General features: G+C 54.8%; 1 protein-coding gene across 1 annotated transcript in view; it reads left to right on the top strand.

Annotated features, from left to right (window-relative positions):
- LOC140402885 (uncharacterized) overlaps nt 1-23,268 on the top strand; it is a 106,353-nt gene that overhangs the window by 4,144 nt on the left and 78,941 nt on the right. Inside the window, 4 exon segments of the mRNA XM_072490512.1 lie at nt 4,887-4,959; nt 7,583-8,319; nt 10,442-11,465; nt 11,507-11,534. Coding sequence (XP_072346613.1) covers nt 4,887-4,959; nt 7,583-8,319; nt 10,442-11,465; nt 11,507-11,534 — 1,862 coding nt within the window.

Genomic DNA, 23,268 nt, shown 5'->3' with positions numbered 1-23,268 from the left:
AGCCTCTAGCACATCAAGTGTTTGATGGGGACAGTGTGGAGGGAGCTTTACTCTGTATCTAACCCCGTGCTGTACCTGTCCTGGGAGTGTTTGATGGGGACAGTGTCGAGGGAGCTTTACTCTGTATCTAACCCCGTGCTGTACCTGTCTGGGAGTGTTGATGGGGACAGTGTGGAGGGAGCTTTACTCTGTATCTAACCCCGTGCTGTACCTGTCCTGGGAGTGTTTGATGGGGACAGTGTAGAGGGAGCTTTACTCTGTATCTAACCCCGTGCTGTACCTGTCCTGGGAGTGTTTGATGGGGACAGTGTAGAGGGAGCTTTACTCTGTATCTAACCCGTGCAGTACCTGTCCTGGGAGTGTTTGATTGGGACAGTGTAGAGGGAGCTTTACTCTGTACCTAACCCCGTGCTGTACCTGTCCTGGGAGTGTTTGATGGGGACAGTGTAGAGGGAGCTTTACTCTGTATCTAACCCCGTGCTGTACCTGTCCTGGGAGTGTTTGATTTGGACAGTGTAGAGGGAGCTTTACTCTGTATCTAACCCCGTGCTGTACCTGTCCTGGGAGTGTTTGATGGGGACAGTGTAGAGGGAGCTTTACTCTGTATCTAACCCCGTGCTGTACCTGTCCTGGGAGTGTTTGATGGGGACAGTGTCGAGGGAGCTTTACTCTGTATCTAACCCGTGCTGTACCTGTCCTGGGAGTGTTTGATGGGACAGTGTCGAGGAGCTTTACTCTGTATCTAACCCCGTGCTGTACCTGTCCTGGGAGTGTTTGATGGGTCAGTGCAGAGGGAGCTTTACTCTGTATCTAACCCGTGCTGTACCTGTCCTGGGAGTGTTTGATGGGGACAGTGTAGAGGGAGCTTACTCTGTATCCTAACCCCGTGCTGTCCCTGTCCTGGGATTGTTTGATGGGGTCAGTGTCGAGGAGCTTTACTCTGTATCTAACCCCGTGCTGTACCTGTCCTGGGAGTGTTTGATGGGGGACCGTGTAGAGGGACCTTTACCGTTGCTCCTATGTCCTCGGGCCATTGATCAAACCGCCAAGTTGAGCTCTCTTTCCCCCCCCCGCCCCCCCCCCCCCCCCCCCCTCCTCCCCGCTCTCAGTGATTCACGCCTCACTTTGAGCGCCGTTGGGTGTCCGTGGCCCCTTTCTGCTCCGACTTTGCTGTTGGAAGGATGTGTTTTTGCTGCGACCCGTTTAATCTTGGCAGTCTCTCAGTGAACGAACACTCGTGGTCCCCGGGGTCACGGAGAGAGCAGGCTGGAGCAATAACAAGCGAGCACAGAGCTCGAGGCGCAGGCCGGAATTGCACTCGCAATGAATAAACAATGGAGCTGAATTATTTTCAAATGGGAGGGGGGGGGGGAGGGCGAGTCTTTCCTCTTTCCCTCCCCCGAGTTTATCACCCTGCCAACGAGAGTGTGCGAGTTACTTTTCGCAGGCTTCGGGCCTACGCGAGTACAGTCGGTGCTGGGTGGCTGGATTTCTACAGAAGTGCGAGCGTGCGCACAGCATCCCGGCCCTTCGTACCCCACCCTCCCCCATACCGCCAAGCCAGGCCAACCCTGAGGCAGTCCCTGTCCAAACTCAGCGAGACCCGGACAATATCCAGGCTCGGGGCTGGCAAGGGGCAAGTTACATTCGCGCCACACAAGTGCCAGGGAATGACCATCTCCGACAAGAGAGGATCTAACCATCGCCTCTTGGCCCGCCCCCCCCCCCCCGGAGAGAATTCAGAGTCTCGATTACGCTTCATTAGGAGGGCAGGACAAAGAGGCTCCTCTCCAAAGTGCCTTGTCAAACCCCGGCAACACCCTATCTCCCTTTGTTGAATACTCTGTAAAAACCCTGCGCCCGAGGGCTCGAATCGCTCCTTGGCTGCTCCCCCCACCTCCCTATCTCGGTCACCACATTCCCTGCCAGCCTCGTCCGCAGTTCCGCAGGATCCTTACGGGCTCTACGCGCGTACGCATCCCCGCAAACCGTTCTTGTCAATCTCTCCCGCTCGCGCACCAACGCGTCCACATCCTCCCTGTAGTCTGACCCCCAGAATTGTGCGCAATATTCCAGCTAAGGTCCAACTCGTGTCTTGTATAAGTTCAGCATCTCCTCATTGATCTGGTGGAGGGTCCGTGCTGAGGGTGCGCCGCACTGTCAGAGGGTCAGTACTGAGGGAGTGCCGCACTGTCAGAGGGTCAGTACTGAGGGAGTGCCGCACTGACAGAGGGTCAGTACTGAGGGAGTGCCGCACTGTCGGAGGGTCAGTACTGAGGGAGCGCCGCACTGTCAGAGGGTCAGTACTGAGGGAGTGCCGCACTGTCAGAGGGTCAGTACTGAGGGAGTGCCGCACTGTCAGAGGGTCAGTACTGAGGGAGCGCCGCACTGTCAGAGGGTCAGTACTGAGGGAGTGCCGCACTGTCAGAGGGTCAGTACTGAGGGAGCGCCGCACTGTCAGAGGGTCAGTATTGAGGGGGCGCCGCACTGTCAGAGGGTCAGTATTAAGGGAGCGCCGCACTGTCAGAGGGTCAGTACTGAGGGAGTGCCGCACTGTCAGAGGGTCAGTACTGAGGGGAGTGCCGCACTGACAGAGGGTCAGTACTGAGGGAGTGCCGCACTGTCGGAGGGTCAGTACTGAGGGAGCGCCGCACTGTCAGAGGGTCAGTACTGAGGGAGTGCCGCACTGTCAGAGGGTCAGTACTGAGGGAGTGCCGCACTGTCAGAGGGTCAGTACTGAGGGAGCGCCGCACTGTCAGAGGGTCAGTACTGAGGGAGTGCCGCACTGTCAGAGGGTCAGTACTGAGGGAGCGCCGCACTGTCAGAGGGTCAGTATTGAGGGGGCGCCGCACTGTCAGAGGGTCAGTATTAAGGGAGCGCCGCACTGTCAGAGGGTCAGTATTGAGGGAGCGCCGCACTGTCAGAGGGTCAGTACTGAGGGAGTGCCGCACTGTCGGAGGGGTCAGTACTGAGGGAGTGCCGCACTGTCAGAGGGTCAGTACTGAGGGAGTGCCGCACTGTCAGAGGGTCAGTATTGAGGGAGCGCCCGCACTGTCAGAGGGTCAGTACTGAGGGAGCGCCGCACTGTTAGAGGGTCAGTACTGAGGGAGTGCCGCACTGTCGGAGGGTCAGTACTGAGGGAGTGCCGCACTGTCAGAGGGTCAGTACTGAGGGAGTGCCGCACTGTGGGAGGGTCAGTCCTGAGGGAGCTCCGCACTGTCAGAGGGTCAGTACTGAGGGAGTGCCGCACTGTCAGAGGGTCAGTATTGAGGGAGCGCCGCACTGTGGGAGGGTCAGTCCTGAGGGAGCTCCGCACTGTCAGAGGGTCAGTACTGAAGGAGTGCTGCACTGTCAGAGGGTCAGTACTGAGGGAGCGCCGCACTGTCAGAGGGTCAGTACTGAGGGAGCGCCGCACTGTCAGAGGGTCAGTATTAAGGGAGCGCCGCACTGTCAGAGGGTCAGTATTGAGGGAGCGCCGCACTGTCAGAGGGTCAGTACTGAGGGAGTGCCGCACTGTCGGAGGGTCAGTACTGAGGGAGTGCCGCACTGTCAGAGGGTCAGTACTGAGGGAGTGCCGCACTGTCAGAGGGTCAGTATTGAGGGAGCGCCGCACTGTCAGAGGGTCAGTACTGAGGGAGCGCCGCACTGTCAGAGGGTCAGTACTGAGGGAGTGCCGCACTGTCGGAGGGTCAGTACTGAGGGGAGTGCCGCACTGTCAGAGGGTCAGTACTGAGGGAGTGCCGCACTGTGGGAGGGTCAGTACTGAGGGAGCGCCGCACTGTCAGTGGGTCAGTACTGAGGGAGTGCCGCACTGTCAGAGGGTCAGTACTGAGGGAGCGCCGCACTGTCAGAGGGTCAGTATTGAGGGAGTGCCGCACTGTCAGAGGGTCAGTACTGAGGGAGTGCCGCACTGTGGGAGTGTCAGTTCTGAGGGAGCGCCGCACTGTCAGAGGGTCAGTACTGAGGGAGCGCCGCACTGTCAGAGAGTCAGTACTGAGGGAGCGCCGCACTGTCAGAGGGTCAGTACTGAGGGAGCGCCGCACTGTCAGAAGGTCAGTACTGAGGGAGCTCCGCACTGTCGGAGGGTCAGTACTGAGGGAGTGCCGCACTGTCGGAGGGTCAGTACTGAGGGAGCGCCGCACTGTCAGAGGGTCAGTACTGAGGGAGTGCCGCACTGTCAGAGGGTCAGTACTGAGGGAGCTCCGCACTGTCAGAGGGTCAGTACTGAGGGAGCGCCGCACTGTCAGAGGGTCAGTACTGAGGGAGTGCCGCACTGTCAGAGGGTCAGTACTGAGGGAGCTCCGCACTGTCAGAGGGTCAGTACTGAGGGAGCTCCGCACTGTCAGAGGGTCAGTACTGAGGGAGTGCCGCACTGTCAGAGGGTCAGTACTGAGGGAGCTCCGCACTGTCAGAGGGTCAGTACTGACGGAGTGCCGCACTGTCAGAGGGTCAGTACTGAGGGAGCTCCGCACTGTCAGAGGGTCAGTACTGAGGGAGCTCCGCACTGTCAGAGGGTCAGTACTGAGGGAGTGCCGCACTGTCAGAGGGTCAGTACTGAGGGAGCTCCGCACTGTGGGAGGGTCAGTACTGAGGGAGCGCCGCACTGTCAGAGGGTCAGTACTGAGGGAGCGCCGCACTGTCAGGGGGTCAGTACTGAGAGTGCCGCACTGTGGGAGGGTCAGTACTGAGGGTGCGCCGCACTGTCAGAGGGTCAGTACTGAGGGAGCGCCGCACTGTCAGAGGGTCAGTACTGAGGGAAGACGGTGCTGAGGGAAGACGGCGCTGAGGGAGGGTCAGTACTGAGGGAGGGTCAGCGCTGAGGGAAGACGGTGTGTGAGGGGCTGCGGAAGTTGAACCTTGACCCATCCTCTCCATTTGCTTTTCAGGTCGATTTGGGGATCCGTGTTCGTCGCATACCTCCTGCTGGCCACCCTGCAGTGCTCCTACAGCCACAGGAAGGTGAGACCCCCCCCCCCGGGCATTCCGCCCCGGCCGCGTGTCCCGCCCCTTCCCCTCCCCCTGCCTCACAGAACGGGAAGCCCTCCAATCTGGACTGACCCTCTGAAAGAGCGGCCTACCCAGGCCCACTCCCCCGTCCTGTCCCCGGGACCCCACCTTACCTGCCCCTCTTTGGGGAGGGATCGGAGCACCAGGAGGAAACCCACGCAGGCACTGATGGGGTGGATGTGGCGCTGGAAGGGTTAAGTTGGCCGTGTCACGATGACACCCACCCCCTGGGGCCGTGTGTCGTCACCCTCTCCCGACCTTTGTGTCAGCAGCATTGGGCGTGTAGTTGGTGGGCTGGTGAGGCCGGGGGAGGCCGGGGGGGGGGAATGCGGGGCCCTGTGAGGAGAGTGGCGCTCGATTGTAGCACGTCTGATAGGGAGGGGGTGTAGCGGCTGGAGGAGGTTACAGAGATAGGGAGGAGGGTGTAGGAGCTGGAGGAGGTTACAGAGATAGGGAGGGGGTGTAGCGGCTGGGCGAGGTTACAGAGATAGGGAGGGGGTGTAGCGGCTGGGGGAGGTTACAGAGCTAGGGACTGGGTGTAGGGGGCTGGAGGAGGTTACAGAGATAGGGAGGGGGTGTAGGGGCTGGAGGAGGTTACAGAGATAGGGAGAGGGTGTTGGGGCTGGAGGAGGTTACAGAGATAGGGAGGGGGTGTAGGGGCTGGAGGAGGTTACAGAGATAGGGAGGGGGTGTAGCGGCTGGGCGAGGTTACAGAGATAGGGAGGGGGTGTAGCGGCTGGGGGAGGTTACAGAGATAGGGAGGGGGTGTAGCGGCTGGGCGAGGTTACAGAGATAGGGAGGGGGTGTAGCTGCTGGGCGAGGTTACAGAGATAGGGAGGGGGTGTAGCGGCTGGGGGAGGTTACAGAGATAGGGAGGGGGTGTAGGGGCTGGAGGAGGTTACAGAGATAGGGAGGGGGTGTAGGGGCTGGAGGAGGTTACAGAGATAGGGAGGAGGGTGTCGGGGCTGGAGGAGGTTACTGAGATAGGGAGGAGGGTGTAGGGGCTGGAGGAGGTTACTGAGATAGGGAGGGGGTGTGGGGGGTGGAGGAGGTTACAGAGATAGGGAGGGGGTGTCGGGGCTGGAGGAGGTTACAGAGATAGGGAGGGGGTGTAGCGGCTGGGGGAGGTTACAGAGATAGGGAGGGGGTGTGGGGGCTGGAGGAGGTTACAGAGATAGGGAGGGGGTGTAGGGGCTGGAGGAGGTTACAGAGATAGGGAGGGGGTGTAGGGGCTGGAGGAGGTTACAGAGATAGGGAGGGGGTGTAGGGGGCTGGAGGAGGTTACAGAGATAAGGAGGGGTTGGAGGAGGTTACAGAGATAGGGAGGGGGTGTAGGGACTGGAGGAGGTTACAGAGATAGGGAGGGGGTGTAGGGGCTGGAGGAGGCTACAGAGATAGGGAGGGGGTGTAGGGGCTGGAGGAGGTTACAGAGATACGAGGGGTTGTCGGGGCTGGAGGAGGTTAGAGAGATACGGAGGGGGTGTAGGGGCTGGATGAGGTTAGAGAGATAGGGAGGTGGTGTATGGGCTGGAGGAGGTTACAGAGATAGGGAGGGGGTGTAGGGGCTGGAGGAGGTTACAGAGATAGGGAGGGGGGTGTAGGGGCTGGAGGAGGTTACAGAGATAGGGAGGGGGGTGTAGGGGCTGGAGGAGGTTAGAGAGATAGGGAGGGGGTGTAGGGGCTGGCGGAGGTTAGAGAGATAGGGAGGGGCTGGAGGAGGTTACAGAGATAGGGAGGGGGTGTAGGGGCTGGAGGAGGTTACAGAGATAGGGAGGGGGTGTAGGGGCTGGAGGAGGTTACAGAGATAGAGAGGGGGTGAAGGGGCTGGAGGAGGTTAGAGAGATAGGGAGGGGGTGTAGGGACTGGAGGAGGTTACAGAGATGGGGAGGGGGTGTAGGGGCTGGAGGAGGTTAGAGAGATAGGGAGGGGCTGGAGGAGGTTACAGAGATAGGGAGGGGGTGAAGGGGCTGGAGGAGGTTAGAGAGATAGGGAGGGGGTGTAGTGACTGGAGGAGGTTACAGAGATAGGGAGGGGGTGTCGGGGCTGGAGGAGGTTACGGAGATAGGGAGGGGGTGTCGGGGCTGGAGGAGGTTACAGAGATAGGGAGGGGGTGTAGGGGGCTGGAGGAGGTTACAGAGATGGGGAGGGGGTGTAGGGGCTGGTGGTGGTTACAGAGATAGGGAGGGGGTGTAGGGGCTGGAGGAGGTTACAGAGATGGGGAGGGGGTGTTGGGGCTGGAGGAGGTTAGAGAGATAGGGAGGGGCTGTAGGGGCTGGAGGAGGTGACCGAGATGGGGAGGGGGTGTAGGGGCTGGTGGTGGTTACAGAGATGGGGAGGGGGTGTAGGGGCTGGAGGAGGTTACAGAGATGGGGAGGGGGTGTAGGGGCTGGTGGTGGTTACAGAGATAGGGAGGGGGTGTAGGAGCTGGAGGAGGTTACGGGGGGGTTGGGGGGAGAGGGGGTTCCGGAGGGGGTGGGACTATGCACTGAAACATTACCCTGGTCACATTTCAGCGTGCCAGTCACAGACAGGACTGGAATGATGCCCCCCTCCATCTCTCTGTTTCCCCCTCCAGGTCCCTCAAAGGAATTCGAGGCAGGCGCCAGCGGCGCAGGAGACGGCGGATGGTGTTTCGGGAGTCTGGAGTTCCTGGGGCCCCTGGTCGTCCTGCTCCAGCTCGTGCGGGATGGGGGTGTCGGAGCAGAGCCGCAGGTGCCAGCCGAGGCCAGCAGGGGGCCAGCGGCGGACTCACCCGCCCGGGGGCCCGTACGCGGAGCCCCGGCCCGACCACGGAGACAGCCAGTGGGACCCCTACGCCGGGCGGGCTGTCTCGGCGCTGAGGCCCACCTACTCGCTCCACGTGGACGGCGGGACGCCTGAGTTGGCCGGCGCTGGGCAGTCCCCCGCCCTCCGAGCGCGGCCCGAGCCCCCGGCCTCGACCGGCGCTGAGGAGCCCCCGGGCCGACACACCCTCCCGCTGTACGGGGACAGGTTCGCACCCGGCCCGCTGGAGGACGGGGCCTACGGGGAACCGGCACCCCGCCAGAGTTACCGCCCGCCAACCAATCGGGGGTCGGTCCCTCTGTACCGACAGGGCCAAACATCCAATCACGACAGGCAGCAGCCTGCGGCCAATGGCGACTCGTCCTCGCATTACGGAGCTCAGATTGGTCGAGAGACCAGCCCGCTCTACAACCCGGCCTATTCGAGCTCGGCGGCACACCCAAGACAGCGAAGCCTGGCCAATTGGAGGCCATCGACGGGGAACAGAAGGTCGTTGATGGGCAGACACGAGTTACGGTCCTCCAACAGGTAAGCCTCAGTCCTCCAACAGGGAGGCCTCAGTCCTCCAACAGGGAGGCCTCAGTCCAACAGGTAGGCCTCAGTCCAACAGGTAGGCCTCAGTCCTCCAACAGGGAGGCCTCAGTCCTCCAACAGGGAGGCCTCAGTCCTCCAACAGGGAGGCCTCAGTCCTCCAACAGGGAGGCCTCAGTCCTCCAACAGGGAGGCCTCAGTCCTCCAACAGGGAGGCCTCAGTCCTCCAACAGGGAGGCCTCAGTCCAACAGGTAGGCCTCAGTCCTCCAACAAGTAGGCCTCAGTCCTCCAACAAGTAGGCCTCAGTCCTCCAACAAGTAGGCCTCAGTCCCCCAACAAGTAGGCCTCAGTCCAACAGGTAGGCCTCAGTCCTCCAACAAGTAGGCCTCAGACCAACAGGTAGGCCTCAGTCCTCCAACAAGTAGGCCTCAGTCCTCCAACAAGTAGGCCTCAGTACTCCAACAAGTAGGCCTCAGTACTCCAACAAGTAGGCCTCAGTCCCCCAACAGGTAGGCCTCAGTCCTCCAACTGGTAGGCCTCAGCCCTCCAACTGGTAGGCCTCAGCCCTCCAACTGGTAGGCCTCAGTCCTCCAACAGGTGGGCCTCAGTCCTCCAACAGGTGGGCCTCAGTCCTCCAACAGGTGGGCCTCAGTCCTCCAACAGGTGGGCCTCAGTCCTCCAACAGGTGGGCCTCAGTCCTCCAACAGGTGGGCCTCAGTCCTCCAACAGGTAGGCCTCATTCCTCCAACAGGTAGGCCACAGTCCCCCAACAGGTAGGCCACAGTCCTCCAACAGGTAGGCCTCAGTCCAACAGGTAGGCCTCAGTCCTCCAACAAGTAGGCCTCAGTCCTCCAACAAGTAGGCCTCAGTCCTCCAACAAGTAGGCCTCAGTCCTCCAACAAGTAGGCCTCAGTCCTCCAACAAGTAGGCCTCAGTCCTCCAACAAGTAGGCCTCAGTCCTCCAACAAGTAGGCCTCAGTCCTCCAACAAGTAGGCCTCAGTCCTCCAACAAGTAGGCCTCAGTCCTCCAACAAGTAGGCCTCAGTCCTCCAACAAGTAGGCCTCAGTCTCCAACAAGTAGGCCTCAGTCCCCCAACAAGTAGGCCTCAGTCCCCCAACAAGTAGGCCTCAGTCCCCCAACAAGTAGGCCTCAGTCCCCCAACAAGTAGGCCTCAGTCCCCCAACAAGTAGGCCTCAGTCCCCCAACAAGTAGGCCTCAGTCCCCCAACAAGTAGGCCTCAGTCCCCCAACAAGTAGGCCTCAGTCCCCCAACAAGTAGGCCTCAGTCCCCCAACAAGTAGGCCTCAGTCCCCCAACAAGTAGGCCTCAGTCCCCCAACATGTAGGCCTCAGTCCCCCAACATGTAGGCCTCAGTCCTCCAACTGGTAGGCCTCAGCCCTCCAACTGGTAGGTTCCGGACCTCCGTCGGGTAGGTCCCAGTTACTTTGTGTTTCCCTGTGTTTCCCTGTGTTTCCCTGTGTTTCCTTGTGTGTCGCTCCGTGTCGCTCCGTGTCGCTCCTGTGTCGTTCCTGTGTCGCTCCGTGTCGCTCCTGTGTCGCTCCTGTGTCGCTCCTGTGTCGCTCCTGTGTCGCTCCTGTGTCGCTCCTGTGTCGCTCCTGTGTCGCTCCTGTGTCGCCCTGTGTCGCCCTGTGTCGCCCTGTGTCGCCCTGTGTCGCCCTGTGTCGCCCTGTGTCGCCCTGTGTCGCCCTGTGTCGCCCTGTGTCGCCCTGTGTCGCCCTGTGTCGCCCTGTGTCGCCCTGTGTCGCCCTGTGTCGCCCTGTGTCGCCCTGTGTCGCCCTGTGTCGCCCTGTGTCGCCCTGTGTCGCCCTGTGTCGCCCTGTGTCGCCCTGTGTCGCCCTGTGTCGCCCTGTGTCGCCCTGTGTCGCCCTGTGTCGCCCTGTGTCGCCCTGTGTCGCCCTGTGTCGCCCTGTGTCGCCCTGTGTCGCCCTGTGTCGCCCTGTGTCGCCCTGTGTCGCCCTGTGTCGCCCTGTGTCGCCCTGTGTCGCCCTGTGTCGCGGGGGGGGGCGGGGGCGGAGGTTGCAGGGAATGAAAATGTTTTTTATAATTGATTTACCCTCAATGTATTATTTTTTTTATTGAATGTGTGTAATTGGACAGATCGCAGGCCCGAAGTGTAATCCGACCCGGACAGTACGGATATGGGAAAGTCCCATCAAACTTCAAACTCCAGGGAGCCATGGCTCGCCTCCTCCAATCGGCTTCGAGCGATCAACCAGGAAGAGAGAGGAGTTCTCGGGAGGCCCGGATGCCTGAGGTCCCGCCACAGTACGAGGGAGGCACGGTTCCGGAGACAAACCGGCGGGAGCGGAGGGCGTCTCCGGATAGGAGCAGCGCGCAGCGGAACTCGCCAGCCGAGGTTCAGGTGGAGGGCTCCGTCCAGGTGCACCTCCGGGAACCCCAGGCCTCTGGTGGGCAGAGGCTGCTGTTGAAGGTCCCTGACGAAAGCCTGCTCGAGAGCCCAGAACCACTCAAGCTGGGGAAGGGAGTTAAGATTGTGGGTTCTCGCCGGACTAAAGGACTGGCCCTGGAGGAAGGTGCGGGTGATGTGCACCGTCTACTCGGCCCACAGGACTTCTCAACGTCTGAAGCCTCCAGGCCCCACCAACAGGCCCCTGGAGACCTGTTCACTTCACCCAAAATCAGCGCCTCGATACTCATCTACCCAGCCCCGGATGTTGCCGAGCCCATCGAGGGGTTGTTGTTGGGGTCCTCCGAAGGGTCCAGCCACCGAGCGGAGCCCCCAGCGGGGGTCAAGGGGCAGCCCCGTGTCGGAGACAGGCGACCGCGGCACCCGTCCCAGCTGGAACCGGGGAGGCGGGAAGCGGAGGAGCGCGGCGGCGGGGAGAGCGAGCGGCCAGCCCCTCGAGGGGAGGCGCCGGGATTGGGAGGACGTGCTCGCAGCGCCGGGCGCCGCCGGGGTACCCCCACGTCCCCACGGCAACAGGAGCACCGGGAAGGTCACCCATCCCGTCGCCGGAGCATCGGCAGGGCACGGAGACAGGAATACAGAGACGGGCCGGATGCCAGAACCGGGAATGGTTACCAGGAATGGAATTCGTATCGCTGGTCGACTGATACCTGCCGAGGAGCCGAGAAGCAGTATAAAACATGCAGCTTGTCGGTAAGTCTCGAGACTCATTTTACTTTGTGTCTCTTACACAGGGGCGACTGTGGTATTATCGCTGGAGTAGTAATCCCAGAGACCCCGGGGTAATCCAGGTTCGAAACCCGCCGCGGCAGGTGGTGGAATTTAAACCCCGGGAAACATCTGGAATTAAGAGTCTTAACGATGACCCATTCTCGATTGTCATTCCGAAAACCTTTTAGTGGAGGAAGTCTTCCTTCCTGACCAGGCGCGGCCTCCACGTGACTCCAGACCCGCGCCAATGTGGTCGGCTCTTTGGAACTGGCCCTCAGGGAGCCGTTCAGTTGTAATCGAACGCTGCCAAATGAGACAGAAAAGGCGTCACCGCCAACCATCGAACCAGGCACCAGAAACGCCAACGGCTAACCCAGCTCTGTCGACCCTGCGTAGTCCTCCTTACTAACATCTGGGGGCTTGTGTCAAAGTTGGGTGAGCTGTTTCACAGACTGGTCAAGCAATGCCCTGATGTAGTCACACTCACAGAATCATACCATGCAGATAATGTCCCATAAGACCATATGGCCAGATGATGTAGGAGCAGGTAGGGAATATAGTGAATGGTAGAACCCTCAAGAGTATTGAAAGTCAGAGAGATCTAGGAGTACAGGTCCACAGGTCACTGAAAGGGGCGACACAGGTGGAGAAGGTAGTCAAGAAGGCATACGGCATGCTTGCCTTCATTGGCTGGGGCATTGAGTATAAGAATTGGCAAGTCATGTTGCAGCTGTATAGAACCTTAGTTAGGCCACACTTGGAGTATAGTGTTCAATTCTGGTCGCCACACTACCAGAAGGATGTGGAGGCTTTAGAGAGGGTGCAGAAGAGATTTACCAGGATGTTGCCTGGTATGGAGGGCATTAGCTATGAGGAGCGGTTGAATAAACTCGGTTTGTTCTCACTGGAACGAAGGAGGTTGAGGGGAGACCTGATAGAGGTATACAAAATTATGAGGGGCATAGACAGAGTGGATAGTCAGAGGCTTTTCCCCAGGGTAGAGGGGTCAATTACTAGGGGGCATAGGTTTAAGGTGCGAGGGGCAAGGTTTAGAGTAGATGTACGAGGCAAGTTTTTTACGCAGAGGGTAGTGGGTGCCTGGAACTCGCTGCCGGAGGAGGTGGTGGAAGCAGGGATGATAGTGACATTTAAGGGGCATCTTGACAAATACATGAATAGGATGGGAATAGAGGGATACGGACCCAGGAAGTGTAGAAGATTGTAGTTTAGTCGGGCAGCATGGTCGGCACGGGCTTGGAGGGCCGAAGGGCCTGTTCCTGTGCTGTACTTTTCTTTGTTCTTTGTTCTTTGAGCCGAATTAGGTCACTCGGCCCATCGAATCTGCTCCGCCATTCAATCATGGCTGATATTTTCTCATCCCCATTCTCCTGCCTTCTCCCCATAACCCCTGATCCCCTTATTAATCAGGAACCTATCTATCTCTGTCTTAAAGACACTCAGTGATTTGGCCTCCACAGCCTTCTGCTGCAAAGAGTTCCACAGATTCACCTCCCTCTGGCTGAAGAAATTCCTCCTCATCTCTGTTTGAAAGGATCGTCCCTTTAGTCTGAGATGGTGTCCTCTGGTTCTAATTTTTCCTACAAGTGGAAACATCCTCTCCACGTCCACTCTATCCAGGCCTCGCAGTATCCTGTAAGTTTCAATAAGATCCTCCCTCATCCTTCTAAACTCCAGCGAGTACAGACCCAGAGTCCTCAACCGTACCTCGCACGACAAGCTCTTCATTCCAAGGATCATTCTTGTGAACCTCCTCTGGACCCTTTCCAAGGCCCCAGCACATCCTTCCTGAGATACGGGGCCCAAAACTGCTCACAATACTCCCAATGGGGTCTGACCAGAGCCTGATACAGCCTCAGAAGTACATCCCTGGTCTTGTATTCTAGCCCTCTCGACATGAATGCTAACATTGCATTTGCCTTCTTAACTGCCGACTGAACCTGCACGTTAACCTTAAAAGAATCGTGAACAAGGACTCCCAAGTCCCTTTGTGTTTCTGATTTCTGAAGCATTTCCCCATTTAGAAAATAGTCTGTGCCTAAATTCCTCCTTCCAAAGTGCATAACCTCACACCTTTCCATATTGCATTCCATCTGCCACTTCATTGCCCGCTCTCCTAGCCTGTCCAAGTCCTTCTGCAGCCCCCTTGCTTCCTCAATACTCCCCGTCCCTCGACAGATCTTTGTATCATCTGCAAACTTAGCAACAGTGCCTTCAGTACCTTCTCTTCAACACCATCATCACCATCCCTGGGTATGTCCTGTCTCACCGGGAGGTTGTCCTGGGAATCCTCAACATCGACTCTGGACCCCATGAAGTCTCGTGGCTTCAGGTTAAACACGGGCAGGGAAACCTCCTGCTGATTACCACGTCGCAGCCACCATCAGCTGATGAATCCGTGCCCCTCCATGTTGGACATCTCTTGGAGGAAGCACTGAGGGTGGCAAGGGCGAAGAATATGCTCTGGGTGGGGGGACTTCAATGTCCATCTCCAAGACTGGCTCGGTGGTCCCACCACAGACAGAGCTGGCTGGGTCCTAAAACCGCTCTTTGGGTGAAGAAATGTCTCCTTATCTCTGTCCGAAATGGTTTACCCTGAATCCTCAGGCTGTGACCCCTGGTTCTGGACACACCCATCATTGGTAACATCTTCCCTGCATCTACCCTGTCCAGTCCTGTTAGAGTTTTATAAATCTCTATGAGACCCCCCCTCATTCTTCTGACCTCCAGCGAGAACAATCCCAACCGAGTCAATCTCTCCTCATACGACAGTCCCGCCATCCCTGGAAACAGTCTGGTAAACCTTCGCTGCACTCCCTCGAGAGCAAGAACATCCTTCCTCAGAGAAGGAGACCAAAACTGCCCACAATACTCCAGGTGTGGCCTCACCTGTACAATTGCAAATACTGAGATTCAGGCTACTAGACTAGAAGGGCTTGAGGTTCATAAGGAGGAGGTGTTAACAATTCTGGAAAGGGTGAAAATAGATAAGTCCCCTGGGCCGGATGGGATTTGTCCTAGGATTCTTTGGGAAGCTAGGGAGGAGATTGCTGAGCCTTTGGCTTTGATCTTTAAGATATCTTTGTCAACAGGAATAGTGCCAGAAGATTGGAGGATAGCAAATGTCCCCTTGTTCAAGAAGTGAAGTAGAGACAACCCCGGTAACTTTAGACCAGTGAGCCTTACTTCTGTTGTGGGAAAAATCTTGGAAAGGTTTATAAGAGATAGGATGTATAATCATCTGGAAAGGAATAATTTGATTAGACATAGTCAACACGGTTTCGTGAAGGGTAGGTCGTGCCTCACAAACCTTATTGAGTTCTTTGAGATGGTGACCAAACAGGTGGATGAGGGTAGAGCAGTTGATGTGGTGTATATGGATTTCAGTAAAGCGTTTTGATAAGGTTCCCCACGGTAGGCTACTGCAGAAAATACGGAAGCATGGGATTCAGGGTGATTTAGCAGTTTGGATCAGAAATTGGCTAGCTGGAAGAAGACAAAGGGTGGTGGTTGATGGGAAATGTTCAGACTGAAGTCCAGTTACTAGTGGTGTACCACAAGGATCTGTTTTGAGAGCCTTTTTCCTCGGATGGTGATGTCTAGCACGAGGGGACATAGCTTTAAATTGAGGTGAGATAGATAGAGGACAGATGTCAGAGATAGGTTCTTTACTCAGAGAGTAGTAAGGGTGTGGAATGCTCTGCCTGCAACAGTAGTGGACTCGCCAACACTAAGGGTATTCAAATGGTCATTAGATAGACATATGGACGATAAGGGAATAGTGTAGATGGGCTTTAGAGTGGTTTCACAGGTCGGCGCAACATCGAGGGCCGAAGGGCCTGTACTGCGCTGTTATGTTCTATGTTCTATTGCAGCAACACATCCCTGCTCCTGTACTCGAAACCTCTCGCAATGAAGGCCAACATACCATTCGCCTTCTTTACCGCCTGCTGCACCTGCAGCTTACCTTCAGCGACTGGTGCACAAGGACACCCAGGTCCCGCTGCACACACCCCTCTCCCAATTTATGGCTGCTTAGATAATAGTCTTCCTTCCCGTTTTTGATACCAAAGTGGATAACCTCGCACTTATCCAAATTAAACTGCATCTGCCATTGATTTGCCCACTTGCTCAACGTGTCCAAATCTGAAGGATCTCTGTATCCTCCTCACAGCTCACCCTCCCACTTGAAGATTCTGCAAATTTGGAGACTTTACATTTAATTCCCTCATCCAAATCATTAATATGTATTGTGAATAGCTGGGGTCCCAGCACCGATCCCTGTGGTACCCCACTAGTTACTGCCTGCCAATTTGAAAAGGACCCATTAATCCCTACTCTTTGTTCCCTCTCCGCCAACCAGTTTTCTATCCGTCTCAATGCACTTCCCCCAATCCCATGCGCTTTAATCTTGCACAATAATCTCTTTTACGGGACTTTGTCAAGAACCTCCTGAAAGTCTAAATAAACCACATCCACTGGCTCCCCCTTGTCAACTCTACTAGTCACATCTTCAAAGAACTCCAGTAGATTTGTCCAGCATTATTTCCCCTTGATAAATCCAGGCTGACTCTGACCGATCCTGCCACTATTTCGAAGTGTTCTGCTATAAAATGGTAATGGATTCTAGAATTTTCCCCACTACTGAAGTCAGGCTGACTGGTCTATAATACCCTGTTTTCTCTCCACCCCCTTTCTAAATAGTGGGGTTACATGAGCTACCCTCCAATCTGCAGGGACAGTTCCAGAGTCTATAGAATCCCGGAAGATGGCCACCAATGCATCCACTATTTCCAGAGCTGCCTCCTGAAGCACTCTGGGATGCAGATTCTCAGGCCCTGGGGATTTATCCGCCTTCAATCCCATCAATTGCCCCAACACCATTTCCCAAAAGATTGGTGAAGACAAATGTAGGTCCCTTACAGTCAGAAACAGGGGAATGATCTCCTTGATCTCCTTCAGTTCCACCCTCTCACTAAACCCCGCGTTCCCCAACATTCCTGGGATCTGATTTGTGTCCTCGTTTGTGAAGACAGAACCAAAGTATGTATTCAATTGCTCAGCCATTTCTTTGTCCCTTATTATGCATTCCCCTGTTTCTGACTGTCAGGGACCTACATTTGTCTTCACCAATCTTTTTCTCTTCACGTACCTACAGAAACTTCGACAGTCAGTTTTTATATTCCCTGCAAGCTTCCTTTTCTACTCTCTTTTATCCTGGATACCCCTTTGCTGAATTCTAAACTGCTCCCAATCCTCAGACCTGTTGTTTTTCTTGGCCAATTTGTCTGCTCCTTCCTTGGATCGAATACGATCTCGAATTTCCCTTGTGAGCCACGGATAGGCCGCCTTTCCCATTTTGCTTTTGTGCCAGACAGGAATGAACAGTTGCTGTAGTTCCCCCATACGTTCCTTGAATGTTTGCCATTGCCTATCCACGATCATCCCTTTTAAGTAACGTTTCCCAATCGATCGAAGCCAACTCTCGCCTCATTCCTCCGCAGTTTCCCTTATTAAGATTCAGGATCCTAGTCTCCGAACCAACGACTGCAATCTCCACCTTGATGAAAAATTCTATCATGTTATGATCGCTCATCCCCAAGGGATCTCGCGCAACTAGATTGCCAATGATTCCTTTCTCATTACACAGTACCCGGTCTAGGATGGTCTGTTTTCTAGTTGGTTCCTCAACGTTTTGGTCCAGAAAACCATCCCGTATACACTCCAGGAATTCCTCCTTTACGACATTGTGGCTAATTTGATTAGCCCAATCTATGTGAAGATTAAAGTCACCCATAATTACAGATGTTCCTTTATCACATGTGTCTCTCATTTTCTGTTTAATGCCTTTCCCAACCACACCACTAGAGTTTGGGGGGTCTATATACGACGCCCACTGATGTTTTTTGCCACTTGGTATTTCTCAGCTGGGCCGGTACAGATTCCACATTGTCGGAGCTAATATCGTTCCTCACTATTGCGTTAATTTCCTCTTTAACCAGCGATGCAAACTCACCACCTTTTCCTTTTTATCTGCCCTTCCTAAATACTGAATATGTTCAGTTCCCGTCCCTGGTCACCTTGCAGCCATGTAACCCCGATAACATCATGCCCTTTTACATCGATTTGCGGGATTTGTTTATCAGCTTTACTGCGAATGCTCTGCGCATTAAGGCACAAAGCTTGTCTCTTCAACATTCCTCCTCTCGCTCCCAATATTTTTCACCTGTTTGAATCTGTCCCTTGATTTTTCTGCCTCTCACTTTTCTTACTCCGCTTTCTGCCTTTTGTTATTGTCCGTGTTTCCTCCACCTCTGACTCCTACCTCCTGGCATTTTAGTTTAAACCCTCCCCAACCGCTCGATCAAATATCCCCCCTAGGACATCAGTCCTGGTCCTGCCCAGGTGTAACCCGTCCAGTTTGTACTGGTCCCACCTGCCCCAGAACCGGTTCCAATGCCCCAGGAATCTGAAACCCTCCCCCTCACACCATGTCTTCAGCCACGTACTCATCCGATATATCCTGTCGTCTCTACTCTGACTCGCACGTGGCACCGGTAGTAATACTGAAATCACTACCTTTTTGAGGTCCGCCTACTCAACTTCCTTCCCAACTCTCTATATTCTGCATTTAGGATCTCATCCCTTTTATTAACGTGTGTCCTTGGTACCGATGTGTACCATGACTACTGGCTGTTCACCCTCGCCCTCCAGAATGTCCTGTACCTGCTCCGAGATGTCATTGTCCCTAGCACCAGGGAGGCAACATACCATCCTGGAGCCTTGTGTGCAGCCACAGAAATGCCTGTCTATTCCCTTCACAAGCGAGTCCCCTGGCGGGATTCTCCGAAATGGAGGCAGAGCGTCCGCGCCCAACGGGCGCTACCGATTCTGGCGTGCCAGCCTGCGCATGCGCGGGGGACATCCTCAACGCGCCGGCCCCGACGCAACATGGCGTGGGGGTTCAGGCGGCCGGCCGTTCGGTGGGCCCCGATCGCTGGCCAGACCCCATCGGAGGCTCCCCCCCCAATGAAGGAGCCCCCCCGCCCCCACAAAGCTGCGCAGGCGCAAATGGTGCCGATTCGCCGCTCCTCGGAGAATCGCGCGCCGGGAAAATTGCCCAGGTGTGTCCTGTACACGAGAAACAGGACAAATCCAACCCAGCCAGTTACCCCCCCTATCGGCCTACTCTCCATCATCGGCAACATGATGGGAGGAGTCATCGACAGAGCTATCAAGCAGCACTTACTCAGCAATAACCTGCTCACGGACGCTCAGTGTGGGTTCCACCCAGAGTCACTCAGCCCCTGACCTCGTTACAGCCTTGGTTCAAACACGGACACAAGAGCTGAATGCCAGAGGTGGGAGCGACTGCCCTCGACATCGAGGCAGCGTTTGACCGGGTGTGGCATCAAGGAGCCCGAGCGAAACTGGAGTCCGTGGGAATCAGGGGAAACTCCCCGCTGGTTGGAGTCATACCCGGCACAAAGGAAGATGGTTGCGGTGGTTGGAGGTCAATCATCTCAGCTCCGGGACATCACTGCAGGAGTTCCTCAGGGTCGTGTCCCCGGCCCCAACCATCTTCAGCTGCTCCATCACTGACCTTCCCTCCATCATAAGGTTAGAGATGGGGATGGTCACTGACGACTGCACAATGTTCAGCACCATTCGCGACTCCCCAGACACTGAAGCAGTCCCTGTCCAAATGCAGCGAGACCCGGACAATATCCAGGCTCGGGGCTGACAAGGGGCAAGTTACATTCGCGCCACACAAGTGCCAGGGAATGACCATCTCCGACAAGAGAGGATCTAACCATCGCCCCGTGACATTCAATGGCATTACCGTCGCTGTGTCCCCACTATCAACATCCTGGGGTTACCACTGATCAGAAACTGAACTGGACACAGACACGTACAGTGTATGATGCTGTGTATATTACACAGTAATGCACTGTGTGCGACGCTCTGTGTACGACACAGTAACGCATTGTGCATGTGGCTGTGTGAGACCTTGTGTACACTACACCATAACGCGCTGTGTGCGACGCTGTGTATGATGCTGTGTATATTACACAGTAACGCACTGCGCGTGTCGCTGTGTACGATGCTGTGTATATTACACAGTAACGCACTGCGCGTGTCGCTGTGTACGATGCTGTGTATATTACACAGTAACGCTCTGCGTGTGTCACTGTGTACGATGCTGTGTATATTACACAGTAACGCACTGCGCGTGTCGCTGTGCACGATGCTGTGTATATTACACAGTAACGCACTGTGCATGTCGCTGTGTACGATGCTGTGTATATTACACAGTAACGCACGGCGCATGTCGCTGTGTACGATGCTGTGTATATTACACAGTAACACACTGTGTTTCTGTGTACAATGCTGTGTATATTACACAGTAACGCACTGCGTGTGTCGCTGTGTACGATGCTGTGTATATTGCACAGTAACGCACTGCGCATGTCGCTGTGTATGATGCTGTGTATATTACACAGTAATGCACTGCGTGTGTCGCTGTGTACGATGCTGTGTATATTACACAGTAACGCACTGCGCGTGTCACTGTGTACGATGCTGTGTATATTACACAGTAACGCACTGCGCGTGTCACTGTGTACGATGCTGTGTATATTACACAGTAATGCACTGCGTGTGTCGCTGTGTACGATGCTGTGTATATTACACAGTAACGCACTGCGCGTGTCACTGTGTACAATGCTGTGTATATTACACAGTAACGCACTGCGCGTGTCGCTGTGTACGATGCTGTGTATATTACACAGTAACGCACTGCGCGTGTCACTGTGTACGATGCTGTGTATATTACACAGTAACGCACTGCGCGTGTCGCTGTGTACGATGCTGTGTATATTACACAGTAATGCACTGCGCGTGTCGCTGTGTACGATGCTGTGTATATTACACAGTAACGCATTGTGCGTGTCGCTGTGTACGATGCTGTGTATATTACACAGTAACGCGCTGCGCGTGTCGCTGTGTACGATGCTGTGTATATTACACAGTAACGCAGTGCACGTGTCGCTGTGTACGATGCTGTATATATTACACAGTAACGCACGGCGCATGTCGCTGTGTACGATGCTGTGTATATTACACAGTAACGCACTGCGTGTGTCGCTGTGTACGATGCTGTGTATATTACACAGTAACGCACTGCGTGTGTCGCTGTGTACGATGCTGTGTATATTACACAGTAACACACTGTGTGGTTCTGTGTACGATGATTGTGTATATTACACAGTAACGCACTGCGTGTGTCGCTGTGTACGATGCTGTGTATATTACACAGTAACACACTGTGGTTCTGTGTACGATGCTGTGTATATTACACTGTAACGCATTCCGTGTGTCGCTGTGTACGATGCTGTGTATATTACACAGTAACGCACTGCGTGTGTCGCTGTGTACGATGCTGTGTATATTACACAGTAACACACTGTGTGGTTCTGTGTACGATGATTGTGTATATTACACAGTAACGCACTGCGCGTGTCGCTGTGTATGATGCTGTGTATATTACACAGTAACACAGTGTTTCTGTGTACAATGCTGTGTATATTACACTGTAACGCATTCCGTGTGTCGCTGTGTACGATGCTGTGTATATTACACAGTAACGCACTGCGTGTGTCGCTGTGTACGATGCTGTGTATATTACACAGTAACGCACTGCGCGTGGTGCTGTGTACGATGCTGTGTATATTACACAGTAACACACTGTGGTTCTGTGTACGATGCTGTGTATATTACACAGTAACGCACTGCGCGTGTCGCTGTGTACGATGCTGTGTATATTACACAGTAACGCACTGCGCGTGTCGCTGTGTACGATGCTGTGTATATTACACAGTAACGCACTGCGCGTGTCGCTGTGTACGATGCTGTGTACATTACACAGTAACGCACTGCGCGTGTCGCTGTGTAAAATGCTGTGTATATTTCACAGTAATGCACTGTGCGTGTCGCTGTGTACGATGCTGTGTATATTACACAGTAACGCACTGCGCGTGTCGCTGTGTACGATGCTGTGTATATTACACAGTAACACACTGTGTGGTTCTGTGTACGATGCTGCGTATATTACACAGTAACGCACTGCGTGTGTCGCTGTGTACGATGCTGTGTATATTACACAGTAACACACTGTGTGGTTCTGTGTACGATGCTGTGTATATTACACAGTAACACACTGTGTGGTTCTGTGTACGACGCTGTGTATGTTACACAGTAACGCACTGCGCGTGTCGCTGTGTACGATGCTGTGTATATTACACAGTAACGCACTGCGTGTGTCGCTGTGTACGACGCTGTGTATATTACACAGTAACGCACTGCGAGTGTCGCTGTGTACGATGCTGTGTATATTACACAGTAATGCACTGCGTGTGTCGCTGTGTACGATGCTGTGTATATTACACAGTAACGCACTGCGCGTGTCGCTGTTTACGATGCTGTGTATATTACACAGTAACGCACTGCGTGTGTCGCTGTGTACGATGCTGTGTTTATTACACAGTAACACACTGTGTGGTTCTGTGTACGATGCTGTGTATATTACACAGTAACGCACTGCGCGTGTCGCTGTGTACGATGCTGTGTATATTACACAGTAACGCACTGCGCGTGTCGCTGTGTACGATGCTGTATAAATTACACAGTAACGCACTGCGCGTGTCGCTGTGTACGATGCTGTGTACATTACACAGTAACGCACTGCGCGTGTCGCTGTGTAAAATGCTGTGTATATTTCACAGTAATGCACTGCGCGTGTCGCTGTGTACGATGCTGTGTATATTACACAGTAATGCACTGTGCGTGTCGCTGTGTACGATGCTGTGTATATTACACAGTAACGCACTGCGCGTGTCGCTGTGTACGATGCTGTGTATATTACACAGTAACGCACTGTGCGTGTCGCTGTGTACGATGCTGTGTATATTACACAGTGACGCACTGTGCGTGTCGCTGTGTACGATGCTGTGTATATTACACAGTAACGCACTGCGTGTGTCGCTGTGTACGATGCTGTGTATATTACACAGTAACGCACTGCGCGTGTCGCTGTGTAAAATGCTGTGTATATTACACAGTAACGCACTGCGCGTGTCGCTGTGTACGATGCTGTGTATATTACACAGTAACACACTGTGTGGTTCTGTGTACGATGCTGTGTATATTACACAGTAACACACTGTGTGGTTCTGTGTACGATGCTGTGTATATTACACAGTAATGCACTGCGCGTGTCGCTGTGTACGATGCTGTGTATATTACACAGTAACACACTGTGTGGTTCTGTGTACGATGCTGTGTATATTACGCAGTAACACACTGTGTGGTTCTGTGTACGATGCTGTGTATATTACACAGTAACGCACTGCGCGTGTCGCTGTGTACGATGCTGTGTATATTACACAGTAACACACTGTGTGGTTCTGTGTACGATGCTGTGTATATTACACAGTAACACACTGTGTGGTTCTGTGTACGATGCTGTGTATATTACACAGTAATGCACTGCGCGTGTCGCTTGTGTACGATGCTGTGTACGTTACACAGTAACGCACTGCGCGTGTCGCTGTGTACGATGCTGTGTATATTACACAGTAACGCACTGCGTGGTCTGTGTACGATGCTGTGTATATTACACAGTAACGCACTGCGCGTGTCGCTGTGTACGATGCTGTGTATATTACACAGTAATGCACTGCGCGTGTCGCTGTGTACGATGCTGTGT

The sequence above is a fragment of the Scyliorhinus torazame genome, chromosome 26, assembly GCF_047496885.1.
Source record: "Scyliorhinus torazame isolate Kashiwa2021f chromosome 26, sScyTor2.1, whole genome shotgun sequence".
Classification (NCBI taxonomy): domain Eukaryota; kingdom Metazoa; phylum Chordata; class Chondrichthyes; order Carcharhiniformes; family Scyliorhinidae; genus Scyliorhinus; species Scyliorhinus torazame.
This window is presented reverse-complemented; position numbering and strand designations above follow the sequence as displayed.